This window comes from Henckelia pumila, chromosome 1 (assembly GCF_033568475.1).
Source record: "Henckelia pumila isolate YLH828 chromosome 1, ASM3356847v2, whole genome shotgun sequence".
Taxonomy (NCBI): Eukaryota; Viridiplantae; Streptophyta; class Magnoliopsida; order Lamiales; family Gesneriaceae; genus Henckelia; species Henckelia pumila.
In genome coordinates, this window is record NC_133120.1 from 74,406,513 (window position 1) to 74,421,691 (window position 15,179).

General features: G+C 31.9%; 2 protein-coding genes across 2 annotated transcripts; both read right to left on the bottom strand.

The window, feature by feature from the left end:
• Positions 1-282: 282 nt before the first annotated feature.
• Positions 283-6,162, bottom strand: LOC140876174 (uncharacterized). Its single transcript, XM_073280057.1, has 6 exons — positions 5,907-6,162; positions 5,690-5,813; positions 5,341-5,476; positions 2,939-2,975; positions 2,425-2,695; positions 283-452 (listed from the first exon to the last, which is right to left on the bottom strand). Exons 1-6 carry the CDS (start codon positions 6,093-6,095, stop codon positions 379-381), a joined length of 831 nt encoding a protein of 276 aa, XP_073136158.1. The 5' UTR covers positions 6,096-6,162; the 3' UTR covers positions 283-378.
• A 7,845-nt stretch (positions 6,163-14,007) lies between these two features.
• On the bottom strand, positions 14,008-15,179 carry LOC140887217 (protein PHOSPHATE-INDUCED 1-like). Its single transcript, XM_073294326.1, has one exon. The coding sequence runs from the start codon at positions 15,090-15,092 to the stop codon at positions 14,142-14,144; it is 951 nt and encodes a 316-aa protein (XP_073150427.1). The 5' UTR covers positions 15,093-15,179; the 3' UTR covers positions 14,008-14,141.

A 15,179-nucleotide genomic window follows, 5' to 3' on the forward strand; every position in this document is an offset into this window, starting at 1 on the left:
TTCTTAAGTTGGTATTGTCTTGTTACAACCTCCAAAACTCATGTAAAGTTGCTAATACGTACTGATCACTACAAACATTAGAAGGATATGAATTATGCTCGAAAAGCACCAAAATTTTCTTCTTCTTCTTCTTCTTTTTTTTTTTGGGTCCGTTACATTTAGTAATTACCATAAATTTATTAAATAACGTTAAATAATAAAAAAAAAATAAACACCAAATTTGCACGAAAGTTGGATCCCAAAAAGGGAGGGAGAGAATAAATTGAATGGTTACATAGATATTCTATCTAGGAATGGGAAAAATAAATTGAAAATGGATTAATTTTCAAAAGATTGTACAGTTGGCAATGTTTGAATGGGTGAATAATATGGTCAATATTATGCAGTCGAGCTCGTCGAAGTAGCCGCGCCGGCTTCTGTTTCCGTCGACGTTTGAGGAGGAGCCGCCGAATCTACACCGATTGAATAATAATAATAATAATAATAATAATAATAATAATAATAATAATAAATTATTAATATATATTATGGGTATAAACGCACACTGATTTTAAATAAACCCTCCAATAAAATTTTCAAGTTATTAATATAGGCTATTATTTAAATTTTGACTAAATAAAAGTACTCTAGGGTCTACTTCCCATTGTGCAGGATGGGCTTACACATTATGGGTGCTTCAAGTGGCAAAACATGCATTGCTATATGACATACTATTACCTCCACAAAATGTGCTTGCTTAAAAAAAATACAATATCTCAACCACGCTTTAATTTACGAGGAGTATTTGAATTGATTTATGAAACGATCTGATAGATTTTTATGACGATTTCTGTTAATAATCACTTTCACAGAGAGTAAATTGCTTCTAGAGTTTCTCATGGAACTTATGTATAGTGTAGCATGACAGAATTGTGTTAGAGACGAGTGCCAGTAGAAGCATATGTAGTGTTGTACCGGACAAAGTTATGGCAATATTACATGCACGAAATGGTATGGGAAAGAAAATAAAAATTTAGCAAGATTAAAGCCCAATATGTATTAATATTTTGAGGGATGAAAACAAAGATAAGACCCAAAAAATGTTGCCTAAAATTGTGTGAAACGCACATGGTGCCACTAAGAGTTCACAGTCATGCCTCACTGTCTCCCCTTTGACCCATTTTCATGGGTCACAGGCAACACAAACCCTACAGCTCATCTCACGTGCTTCGACTTTCATACTGGCCATATAAAATATGGCAACCTATTTTATATTTCTTTTTCCACATATATTTTATCACATTTTCAATTATGTTTTGTAGATTCCTATCATATCCTAGGAACTATGATATATATACCGAAAATAACATTCTTTTTATTCTCTATGTTTGACTCTTTGCAAATTTTTAACGTAGCTATGATATTAAATTTTAGTCAGTGTTGTATATTTCGATTTGGGTTTTTGAGTCTCTTTTTAGCGCTAATATGACACTATATACATCACATATGAACATACAAAACCCATTTTCGTTCCTATTTTTAGATGTTCTCGTTAGTTTTGTATCTCTTCTTTCCCGTGTACTAATATCGTCCCTAATTTTTGACAAATTGATCCAACTGCACATCCCCGACATTATGTTACCATTATCAGGCCAAGAATGTATGTGACTCAATTTGTCAAGCATTGCATTAGTGAAAATATTAGTACACAAGGGGAAAAAAAAAGGGAGGAGACCAGAACGGGGACGAAAATGAGTAGTTTCCCGAACAAGTATATTATATACCACTATATATATAATCCCAATTTTTTTTTCTCTATAGATATTAAAATTTATAATTATTATTTATTAAATTTAATCACAAACAAAAACAGAATTTGGCCGCTATCATCATTTATTAACTTCTTATATTTATAAATTTTTTTTTGGAAAACTCCAAAACATAAACCAAACGAAGCTAACATTTTTGTGAATATAGCTCTAAATTTGGGGTATCGACCTAAAAAAGAAAACATTAGCTTTGCTCCTATAATTTTATAGCCTATCCACCACACTAGCTAGATGGGCATGTGGGAGACATAAATACAAGGTTCACCTAACACAAATCTTAGCTCCAGGATCCTCAAATATGTTACATGAAAGGAGCAAAGCTAATATATACGTACATTCATATATGTTAAACTTTCATATATGGTCATGATAAATAGTTAGAAAAATCGATCAAAATCGCCCTACTAATTAATTGTTCTACTCGACCCCAAATATCACATGCTAGCTAAGTCGTGACATTTTCGACATCATATCAACATTTTGAGATGTAAGACCCAACTTATCACGTGAATTCGGAACGACATACTTGCTAGTTGATTCTATATTTATCGATGTAACATTTGATGCATCAAAATGTATAAAGAATATATATAATTAATGAGGTGAGAATGTTTACCGGCGGTGGATGAAAATGAAAGCCTAGGGGGTTGCAGTAAAGGGAGTGGAGTGGGCGCAGAATAAGGCGAAGAAGGGCCTGCTGCTTCCAGCGTAGGATAGTATACATAAGAAGGTCCTTGGAAACGTTGCGCCGGGGGGACAGGATATGACCCCCTTGGTGCTTGTACAGAATACCCGTAGTAATATGGATTGCCTATGGCTGATGAAGAAGCCCCATATAATTGATTGTAATAATGCGTTTGCGGGATACGTGGTGGGTTATACACTGTCTGCATCTCAAATTATAAATAAATAAGAAATCATTCTATATTTTTAAATTTGGGGGCAAAAAGGTCAACATTTTCAACACACTATATGAAATTTTGAAGAATTTAAATGGGAATGAGTGGAATTTTGCATTTAAGATGTTCACCTGAACATGTCAAATGCAAAAAACGTGGGTCGTTGAATCCCCATTCGAATAGCATAGACTAAACCGAAAAAATAGAGGTACAAGGGGCAAGAATATTAACCTGGTTGAAACCATAATCAGGTGGATATGTTGCATACCTGAAATATATATAAAGGCGCATTAGTTAAATTATTACTCGTTGGAGATGTATTTGCATACATGGATTAAAAGAAAAATTAGCTATCGATCTTTCGCATATAAAAAAAAAAAGATAGAGAAGACATGTTTACTTAAATCAAATCCATCGATTCAAACGTTGCGTTGTTGTCTTAAATTTTTTTTCTAGCTTTATGAAAAATATGGTATAATATGTATTTAATCAATTAAATTCAAAATCTACCAGTACCAATGATTGCCATGATGAGGATTAATATTGTATAGTGGGGGCGTTGGTTGTAATATAAAGAGAGCACTAACTTTTGTGGCAAAATAAAAGAGCATTGAGTTTCCAAGTACGGATTACAACTGTTTTCTAAACGACCCACTTCACTCACGGACTACTATTTTTTTTAAAATAAAAATTAAAAAGTCAATTATAAGACTTTTAAACTTAAAATCTTGTCAACTACTTATGATGCAAAGATATAAACTTTTTACAGTATGGAAGAGTTTCGAGTTCGATCTTATGTGATAGCGGAAAAACCTCACGTCACATAATAAAAAAAAAAGTAGGTTTTCTATGCAACGATCTCACTGAGAGTTTTTTTTACATTAACAATAATATTTTTTACTCAAATCAGAATACATTAATTAATACACAATATACTTTTGACGTAAAAAAGAATTCTTTTTTACTCAATTCAACATACATTACACTATATTTATTCATAACATTAATTAACAAAAAGTAATACTTTCAATAGAGTGGAGCATCGTCTCACAAATTTGACTCATGAAATAATATCGTATAAGTTTTGCGTAATGAAAATAAAAATAATGCCTTTCAATTTTTACAAAACTATTGGTAAAATTTGCTATTATTTCAATTTTTGAGACGGTTTATAAAATAACATTAGTCAAAAAAATTTTTCCTGATTTTCAATCTTAAATTTTTTTTTAAAAAAAATTGTTACCAAACTGAAAAAAAAAACTATAAACCTACGGTATGGTACCTAATGCATGGGATGGGACAACGTTAAAAAAGAATGAATCCCTTAGTTTGAAACACGAAAAATTTATAAATACTTAATAAACTAATTTTCTTGTTCAAAATTTTATAAAAATGCGAGTCAATTAAATACTTAAATGTCACATGACACTCGAACAAGTTGTTGCATGTGTATGTCATATATGTTGTTTTTACATGGGCATGTTCTTACTGCGTGGGATGGCCAGATATAGCGGCCTGATCAAGACAATTCAAAATTTACATGAATCATACGATAAAATCATAATTTGTAATATTTTAAAAATACTTATTTTGGTATTTGGAATCCAAATATTTTATTTTTACAATTACCTAAAAATATTACAATAACCTTATATGTATTTATTTTTTTTGTATTTTTTTTCACAATTGTTATTGCTATTTAATATAGGGGTCAACAAAGCATTCAACGTTTATTCATTTATGTTACGTCATCAACTTATTTATTGGTCATCTGCCACTAACGACTGCATTCAATTCAATTCACCAATTATATATTAGAGATTTCGTTAAAGTTAATTAAGAATTATAAGTTTTAATTTTTTTCCCCTAAAAATAATTATTTAAGTAGATTATTAGTTCAAAATCTCCAAAAATATGGTTCTTTATATATTTTTTTATTTTAAATATTATGATACCAAATATACTCTACATTTATACCTATTGTAATTTTAATATATGGCTTCTATCTCTCTCTTTTTTAAAAAAAAAAAAAAAATCATCTCTCAATAAATCTTTCACAGAGCCAGAGAGACATGCACATGGAGAAGGACAATCATTTTCCTCGATTTATAATATTTTCATGGACCATAAAACTTACATACTTTATTAATGTTATAAAAATGAACAATTGGCCTCCCATGAGACCGTCTCACGATTTTATATTTGTCAGAAAGATCATTTCACTTTATATCTACACAAAAAGTATTATTTTTTCATTGATCAGATCGAATAAAATATTTTTTTATAAAATTGATATGTCAAATAGTTTGACATATTTTGTTTGAAAAAGGAAACGTAAAAAAAGGTTTTCATCACTCCTAATTTTGTTTTTTTGAGGTATATATCCCTCTTAATTCTTAATTTTACCTTTCCTACAAAAACAATTAAAAAAAAAAAAAATTCGTGGATAGGCTATGCTACTGTACTTGTGATTATTTATTTTAATTGCGGGCTCGGCCCTCGATAATTTTATCCACAAGTACTGTTACCCCACCGCATGTTTGCCATGTATGGCTTTTCATATTAATCTTCCATGGACCATATATATATATATATATTACGACACAGATGACTGAAAAAAGAAGAAAGCGTACCCGTACGGCGGATACATCACCGGCGACGGCATCTGCGGCGGAGGAGGAGGTGGTGGGGGCAGCGGAGGATAGGCGGATGACCCCCCTTGTGCTATTCCACCTACTCTTTGATATAAATTCCCCCCTTGATTAGCGCCTACATTAATTATTCAACCCAACCAAGTAATTATGTTATAATTAACTCTAAGAAATTTGTATTTAAATATCCATGTCTTTTCCTAAAAATTATTTTGAGACATGTACTAATTAGTATATACTAAGATTTAATTTCCATCTATGATCTCTTTCATTCGATGACTTATAACTAATCTGACACAAAAAATGATTTAAAAACATGGGGTCAATTAACCTCTAGGTGGAGAAGGTCTGGGTCGGCCCAAAGAAGCAATGTTACAGTTAGCTCTTCTTCCATCGATGGTAGGATTGGGATCAGCGCAAGCTCTTTTCGCTGACTCCGGATCCTGAAATGTAACCTGTCGCAAAAATAAAATAAAATAAAAAAATGAAATAACATATATAGGTTATAATTATAATTTACATTAAAAACATGGATCATATATGCTTACGAATCCATAGCCTTTGGATTTGCCAGTATGCTTATCGGTGATGATGACGGCCTCAAGAATCTGACCAAACTGCTCGAAATAAGTCTGCATTACGTCCGTGGGAGTCTCCCAGGCCAGCCCTCCCACGAACACCTTCGTAAACGTCGTGTCCCCGAACGGCGATCGATAATGCTGATACGTCGCCATCATATATACTGTAAAACTATGAATTAATTAATCCTGCTTTCTCATATCTTCATCAAGAATCCAATGCGGGGGGATGATGATTTTGTGTTCTACTTCCGTCCATCCAACGGCAGCCTGGTGGTGGAAGAGATATAGAAAGTTGAGTACTAAAGGAGAGAAGAGAAGAGGGGGATCGATCCGACAGTTGCAAACTCGAATTTGGTGTATATGAGAGAATTGTTTGGGTTTGGGCCAAGCTGCAGCTAATTTAGCTGGGTGGGTGGTGTGGGATTTGTGGCTTTGTGTGCTTCAATGACAGCTGCGTCACTAAAAGGCACTTGACTATGTCCTCCCTGTCGTCTCTTCTTTCTGCATTAATATATATATATATTATATGCTCCCTCTTTGTTAGAATATGTGCTAGATAGCTAGCTAGCTAGCTCAATAAATTGACCAATTAGCTAGTTATAATAATGGTTGTAGGATTTCATGAAACAATTACATTGTTTCTACAAATATATATTTTGATGACAATTTTATTTTAATTGCTAAATTTTATACATGTATACCTATGTCCAAACTAGGATAAAAAGGTTTAAAATCGCTCGAGTCCATGTCGATCATGAGATATGGGTTTAAGTACTCTTTGAACAACACTATTCATGTTATGTAGTTGCGTTGTGTACGTGCGAGCATTAATATTGATATTGGTAGATATACGAATATGTGAAATAGGTGATCATCATATGAGATGATGCATGAACTATTTCAACGAACCTCTTAAGTTGAATTTTTTTTATTGATTAATGGCTTTCTCTAGTCGAGTAGAGATTTTTATTGCATGCATGCCATGGTTATTCACCGATATTACTATGACTCAAGACAGGACTGGAGTTTTATTTGACGAACATTGTGTTGTATAATCTAGTTTTCAGATACCATGAGAGTGAACATGTGACAATTTCAACATTGTCAAACGTAGTTCGGATCAGATCTTGTACATTGTGGTCAGAGGTTCACCGCTCGCATACATGTATGCGACCAATGGTTTATATATATGTTCTAGTAAGTAAATAACCATAGGAATTAAAATTCTCTATTAGAGTAAGACGTGATTTCGTGACGACAAGATTAGTTGGTTGCATAGAAATGAATCGTGGAACTTCTAAATATTCAAATAGCTAGTTACTCAATTTTATTGGAGTCTCGACTACCCAAAGGTCTAGTAGAGATATATGAGTTTATAGGATCGTACTATCTTTACTATTTTATAATATACGAACCCATTAGACTAACTGAATTTGATCTAAAATGTGGGTGGACAAAAACGCCATTATTATTTTTTCATATTCTCGAAAATAAAGGGCAGAATAAAAATTTAACATTAAAAAAAAACTAATTCTGAAAGATCACAACTCATTTCCTTCATCCCACGTCTTCCGGCTTCCCCCACGACTCCAACATTTATCTTCCTTTTTCTTATTTCTCATGAACTTATGCGACTCCAACATTTTTCTTCCTTTTTTATTATTTTTCAGAAACTTATATATGAAGACCATTTATGTTATATCTAACACATCATAAAATTCAAATATTACGATACACTGTGCACAGTGACTAGTTCCAGTTGAAGGATTGTATATGGATGATTTTGTAAAATAAAAGTTCAGTGTTTTCCAAAAACTCTCACAAACACTACATATGTAAGATAAAGAGTTGATTTTGAGCTTAAACCATGTTTGGTTCGTTTTTTTTTACCGAATCTACTTTATCAAGTCTAGAAAAGATAAAGTTGCGTTAAAATCTGATTAACTTAATTCAAACTGCATCACAATGACTAATCATCCATATTTTAAACACACCCCTTTTATTCCGAAATTAATTTTGCCCTACTAAAAAAAATATTCCCAACGATTTTCTAGATATGAATTAACACAATTAAACATGTTACATGCTATTTAAATTCGAGGACATGAAATTTGACGTCATTGCTCATTGTGTCATGTGCCAAAGATGCACATGATAAAATTGAAACAATGGCATGCATGGATAACTTTGCGTGTCTAATGTTGTTGTGTATGCCCTGATTTTTCACGAGCATGGATATTTTAAATTACATGTCTAATATCAATATTATTCATGTTATGTTATTATGTATTTTTTTGAAGTACTGATGTAGGAATACCAGACGATTATATGATGAGATTATTTATCAGTTCACTAACTTAAAACAGCAACCTTAAAAAAAATTTCCAATTAAAATCTCTATATCAAGTTTTAAAAAAGTAAATTTTATTATGAGAAAATAAGTTTTTTGGTCCATTAACTTGTGCATGTTTTGATTTTGGTCCATTAACTTTTCCGATGTGCGTTTTGGTACACTAACTTTATATTTTCAGTGTTTTTTGGTCCAACTGTATACATGTCAATTTCTGATTGGTCTAAAATGATGACATGAACCAATTAAAAGCTGACACACATACAGTTGGACAAAAAAACACTGAAAATGCAAAGTTAATGTACAAAAACTCACATCGAAAAAGTTAATGGACCAAAATCCAAATGAGATAAAGTTACTGGACCAAAAAACTTATTTTTCCTTTTATTATTACTTATTATTATTCCATATATTTAGAATATATGTTTAAACTTATACCTATTTATAAAATATATACTATATAATTAAAGTAGAGAGTCCTAAAGTAACTAATTATTAATTAACTTGGTATATATTTTATAAATAGGTATAAGTTTAAACATATATTCTAAATATATGAAATAATAACCTGAATTGATAATATTAATTGTTTAATAAATGATACTTTGTAAAATTCGTAAAGAAAACTTGAAATCTACAAGTAAGTAATATAATATAATTTTTTAAAAAAAAATTATTTTTAAAACCCAAATCCTATGAAATCCAACGAAATCCGACCAATTTCATAAGAATTTCATTTAGTTAAATGAAATCTCATCAAATACCAATCCCGTTTCGAAATCTCATTTAACCAAACATAAAAAAAGTATTTATAATTCCAAATCCAACCAAATCTCATGTAAATCTTGGACCCCAAACAGAGTGTTATGGGTGTTTGAGTTGGTGATGTATGTTTGACCAACGATATATCAAAAATTTGATTAGCCTATCAACATTTTTTGGGACAGCATGTTGCACAAATTTTGCCCTTGCTATTTATCTGTCACCAAACTAGTATTATAACATATTATTGCGTTAAACCGGATATTTACCCAGTTTATAATGAAAAGTAGTGGTCACAGATTCCATCATCAAGAAAAATTAACAACCATGTTTTCATAATTTCATGAATTGTTATTGGTAAAATCAAAGTACCCTATGTAATTTATGATTGCTCTTTTGCCTCAGATTCTTGCCTTTTTAGCACGTCCGTTGGTCAAATTCCCTTTTTGATTGCAAAACGAATCAATTCGATCTGTTACATGCGTTTGTATAAACTGGTTCTTCAAACAAATGATAATAATCAACATAAAAAACGACCATTCCATTAAATTTAATTTAATATTATTATAAAGTACTAAATATAGAATCCCACTTGCCTTACAGATAGATAATCGTATAACTCCATCATTTCATTTGTGAACGCATAATTCAGCAAATTAAAACCAACCACGACGTGACCGCTGACAAATTACCTATATCTACATATGTGGGACTAATTTAAAATAATTATTAAATCATTTGTTTTAAAAACTTTTGTTAGTCGTCTTATATTTCTTCCCACTTAAAGTTCTTTATTATTTTAGATAATAAACATCTTGGAAAAAAAAGAGCGAGTCGAAAAAAAAAATCAATAACATCAATCGCTCATGCTTCGTTAATAATAATGAGTTCAATTATTCTATCAATATTTTGTCGGATGAACCTCTCACACTGGTTTGTCTAATGAATTTTACCTCGCTAACATGATTTATAAGCTACTATTTTATGCGATAGTTTATTAAGCATACACCAAAAATAACGACTGTGAGTTTGAAATCCTGATTTATTTTGAGAAAAATTTTGCACTCAAAAAGAAAATTACTACTTCGTAAAAGCTGAATTAATATTGCAGTCGAACACAAATGTTGAGCAACGTTGCAAATAAAGATTTTCGATGTGCCCAGGTGTAACATAATATATATGATTTTTTTTGAAACATCACATAATATAAATGATATTATATTATATTCGTTTAATTTAATTTATATAATATATGTTTGTGGTGGCCACATTCTAAGATTCCTATAAGTTTGACCAATCGAACCAGCAGCTGACCTCCAAGAATTCTCCCACAATCTGGACGAGCTGCGCACTTTTGTCACAGGAATTACATTTTTCTTTAAATTTAAATTAATTTCAAGAGATATTTTACATATCAAACTATTGGACACGAATTGGGGTTTTAATTTCATTTGAATTGTAAAAATAACTCAAATTGAATTGACATCCAAATTGAAGGCTTCATTACTCATTAGCATCCATCAATCTCTAACGTTACGTTACGTTGAGATTCAATCATTTGAAATTCACGATTTCGAATTTATTTTGATCGTAGTTAAATAAAAGAAATTAACATAAATTCATATTCTACTTTATATATATATATATATATATATATATATATTTAATACAAAAAATAATTAGTGTTTTTTAGAATGTACGAGTCTGTTATGCTATAGTGGGTGTCCTCTCCCACGTGGGGTCGTGTCACCGTAGTAATTCATGAGCTGGATTTAATCTATTTGTTCTAAAAAATCTTTCTTTTTTTTTAAAAAAAAAAATTCAACTATTGGGTTTTTTATGTTTTTTGAAACAATATTGAAATCGAACCGTGTGAAATTTCTCTAACCAAGAGTGTGTTCAAATGGAATTGACAAAAAAAAATTAAAAATGCAATGAATGAATGTGGTAAAGTAGAGCAGTCAGTAATGAAAATAAACGAAACGATGCGAAATTCGAATATTATGTGTGTAATCTCTTATAGATATATATTATATAAGTTCTCGATTTCGAAATCCTGGTTATCCCATTGCTGGCGGATGATTATGTCTATAGAGATGAATGGAAATGCCAAAAGAGAGAAATTTGCATTTTTAAAAATCAAAATATTTAGTCAATGCCAAGCATTATATAAGGTAAAAGTTGAGTTATTGAGTGACACTCCCAACACAACACAACACAAAAGATAAAACTGCTAGCGTAGTTTGCGGCTATTGCGTTAGTTCGGAGGTTTATCTAATTCGCATCAAAAGATAGTGATTGCAGGTTCTTACGTCATTAAAAAACAAAAGATAAACTGGTAGAACGATATTTTAAGATAGTGTTTACAAATACTTAAAAAACATTATTATGAGATTTTCTTCATAAATCAAATTAATTATACTGCTTTCATGCATATTTGTGGCGCAAATATTAGGAAAAACATAAATAACTTTAGTTTTCAATATTTAAATGGAATAAATCTTATCATAAGCTTGGTCTTAATCATTATACACAAAATCCCAATTATTTCTGCTTTTTGAGGAGTGTGGTTAACGATGCTATTGGGCCAGGGTTGTATGATGCCCATAGAGTATGTATTAGGTCCAAAACCAACGTACCCGGCCCATTCAAACTTAAAACATGTCCAACAAATAATTTACCTTACATATCTTGGAATAAATGGATTTGATTCGGGGGTTCATCTCATGGACACGATTATACTTTACATGACATGTTCATTCGTTTGATTTGGACGAAAAGATTTGATCTGAAAAACGGGATTTTATGTCAAATATGATTTGAAAAATAAATTTCAAATGATATCAATATCGAGTGTATTTGAAATAGTTTATAGTTATTATTTAAATTGAAAAGTGATGAATTTGTAAACCGTTTTGACTAAATTTAACACAATAATATATATGATTCAAAAGATTCGAGAATGTATGTGAATGGATGTATTTGATTTAGAAAATATTTTAAGCATCGATTTCATATGACGTATGAAATAGGCATATATTTGAAATCTAGTATAGTTACTATTGAAATTAAATAAATTATTAATATAGACCGGAACTTTCGTTTTTTTAAAAAAATTTAAATTTAATGATCAAACTTTATAAAAAATTTATGTAATATGATTATATAAAGATTATAATAGTAATTATAGACTATTGTAGTGTTGCTGTGGTGGTGAAGAGTTTGATTCAAGTAAGTAATGTTGGGACTCGGGAGACAATGGAATAAATAAATCACGCCCGAGTCCCGATCGATTAAACATCGATTTTTATTTGCAATTATTTTATATTATTAATAAATTAATAATTATAATAATGATTATTATGGTAATAATACTTAAAGTCAATTATTATTAATACATTAAAAGAAGCATGCCAGCTTCTTTAAATGAGTTGATCGATCATGGGATGCTTATCCTAAGGTTTATGTTATTAATTAATCAAGTGTGAGTTTTTTGGGACAATTTTCCCCCTTTTTAGTGTAAATAACAAACTATATGTTATAAATTTTTAAGATCTACAAAATAATTAAATATTTTATTCGTCTCAAAGCAGAAAGTTGTTTGTTTTTTTTCCATAGTTAGAAATATATTTGGGAAAAAATTTACAAAAAATATCAATTTTATCTCTATTTAATATACTCAACTAGGATATCTGAGTTGGTGAAATAAATGAGTCGAATGAGCTTATTGTATAAATTTTTATGATGGGGGCAAGTTTTCACGTCATTAAAAAATGAATAAAAAAGAAAAATGGGTCTGGATTTTTTATTTGTTTTAAATTTAAATTTACCATTTGATAAGAGGATTAATTGCTTTTAACAGAATTGACCCCGAAGGAAACCCCATTCCACATGAGTCAGAGGCCCATTGGCTCATGCGGAGGGTAAATCGAGGGATGTGCACAAGCGGCAGGAACCTGAAGGAGGGAGCACATGGCCCAATCCCCAGAGCATATCCCCCACAATATTTTAGCAGGGAATATGCTCCACACGAGGATCGAACTCGCAACGCTGGAGAATTTCTTCCCACGTTACTTCAGGTCTTACCAACTCGCATATACCCCTGTGGGCGAGGATTAATTGCTCTGCAGACTGCATTTTCCTGGTTACGCTTCTGGTTTTTAAGTATTAAAATTAAATTATAAAGAAATGTTCGCCACATATCACAAATTCACAATATTTTGGCTGCCCTTGCATTTTAATAAAAAAATTAAATTCATATTGGAAATCTTAATGAGCAAAAACACTATATTTACTTGTATCATAGAGAAAACCCCAAAAATATATGAATATATATGTATGTATGATTTATGTTAGTTGTCTTTAAATAAGGATATCGATTCTTAAATTACAAAATTATCTAACATTCATTATACGATTTTTTTCATTTGAATAACCTTGTAATTTCAAAGATAATATACGTGTAAAAATGTCATTCATTATTATGATTATTATTGTAAAATATTATATACTAGCGTACTGCGTGTGTAACGTAACCAAAAAAAATATTATATTTTTATATATTATACATTTGCTAAATTTAATTATATTAGTGTTTGATTTGGAGTGTAAAGATGAATATTGTGATAGAAAAAAGGTGGTGATATTTGTATAATCTTTTTCTCATGTTTTTAGGAAGATGAGGATAACTATTAACTATATAATATTTTTCTCATCTTTTTTATCTTTAATTGAACCTAATTGAAGGACGCGGTTAAGTTTAGTTTTTATTTTTTGTAATTTTTTTGTGATCATACTATGATCCTCTTACATAATAAATAGGTATAAATATACATATTGTTGTACCATATTCTACAACTTATAGGACTTTTCTCAAAACAAAAAAAAAAACTTATAGGACAAGACCAGGAAGCAAAATTGCTTGCTCAAGAATACAAGGAATATAACTTCGAAAAATGTATAACGAATATTGATTGAATGAATTAATATATGAACTCAGAAAAAATGGAACAAATAAATGAATTGAATGATATAATAATGTTCTACCAATTACATGATCTTGTAAATATGAATGAATATAAGGATGGGAGTCAAACTAAAGTGGAACATTTGGAGGTGGAAGGATCAAATATGGCCGAAACAAGGTATTTCCGGCCACCGGCACCATGCGCATTGTAGCTACAGCCGGTGGTCGGATCCAACAGCAAGTCTCCGGCGTAGCCTGGGTAGGCCCCTTTGCCGTAGACTCCGGGGCAAGCCGAAGCAGCTTCCAATGGAGCAGTAGCCGGGCCTTGGTAGAAGCCGTTTCCGAAGGGATTCGTGGCAGTTCCGGCCAAAAGCCCGGATAGAACAGTAACCAGCCCGTCAATTCCCACATCATTGTTGGGGGAACGCAAAGGGGGGTTCTGCGGGCCGTAAATGGGCTGGTGGAAGGGCCAGGCACAGTAGCCCGGGCACTGTGTCTCCGAATTCCCCACCCAGATGTAGGCGAATTTCTGATTCTTCCCCTTCAAGATGGAGCTGCTTTTGGATCCATGGGTTCCGCATCTGTTCACGCAGAATCCGGCGACGGCGACGTCGGAAGCCGTCAACACGACGTTGATGGCGTTCTTCTGGTCGCCCTTGGATGCCAGCTGGACGATCTGTTTGTCGGAGAGAGATTTGCCGAGAGAGTATTTGTCGTCGAGGATCTGTTTGCCCAAACGGAGAGATGGTTTGTTCTTGGAATTGGCGAGGTGGTAGTATTTCTCGACGGACTTCCACCAAGTGGCCACCGATGGGTTGTTTGGGGTGGCGGCGGAGGAATCCGACAAGGAGGCGATGAAATCTGAGACGATGGCCCTTTGGGAAGGCTTGAAAGAGCCGTACCAGATGAGATTGACGGAGATGGTGCCTTGCAAAAGAGCACCATTGTGGTAACGAAGAAGCTGGTAATTATTCTGCTGTTGCTCAACAATTCTGGAAGCAAAGCACATATTCAACACCGAAAACAGCAGAACCAAAACAAGACGAGATTGAACATGGTGAGAATTACCACCCATTGTATTTATGTAGAAGAAATTAATGAAAGAGAGAGCAAGAATCTGAGTAGATTGAAGAAAAACTTGCGAGTGAATTGGTATGAATTG

What these genes read in the sequence shown, in the direction of transcription:
- LOC140876174 (XM_073280057.1), bottom strand. Translation starts at nt 6,095, where the DNA reads ATGATGGCGACGTATCAGCATTATCGATCGCCGTTCGGGGACACGACG. An exon ending in CAGACCTTCTCCACCTAGAG is followed by an intron (nt 5,477 to 5,689) that starts GTTAATTGACCC and finishes TAATTAATGTAG; the next exon opens with GCGCTAATCAAGGGGGGAAT. An exon ending in CTGATTATGGTTTCAACCAG is followed by an intron (nt 2,696 to 2,938) that starts GTTAATATTCTT and finishes TTTGAGATGCAG; the next exon opens with ACAGTGTATAACCCACCACG.
- LOC140887217 (XM_073294326.1), bottom strand. Translation starts at nt 15,092, where the DNA reads ATGGGTGGTAATTCTCACCATGTTCAATCTCGTCTTGTTTTGGTTCTG.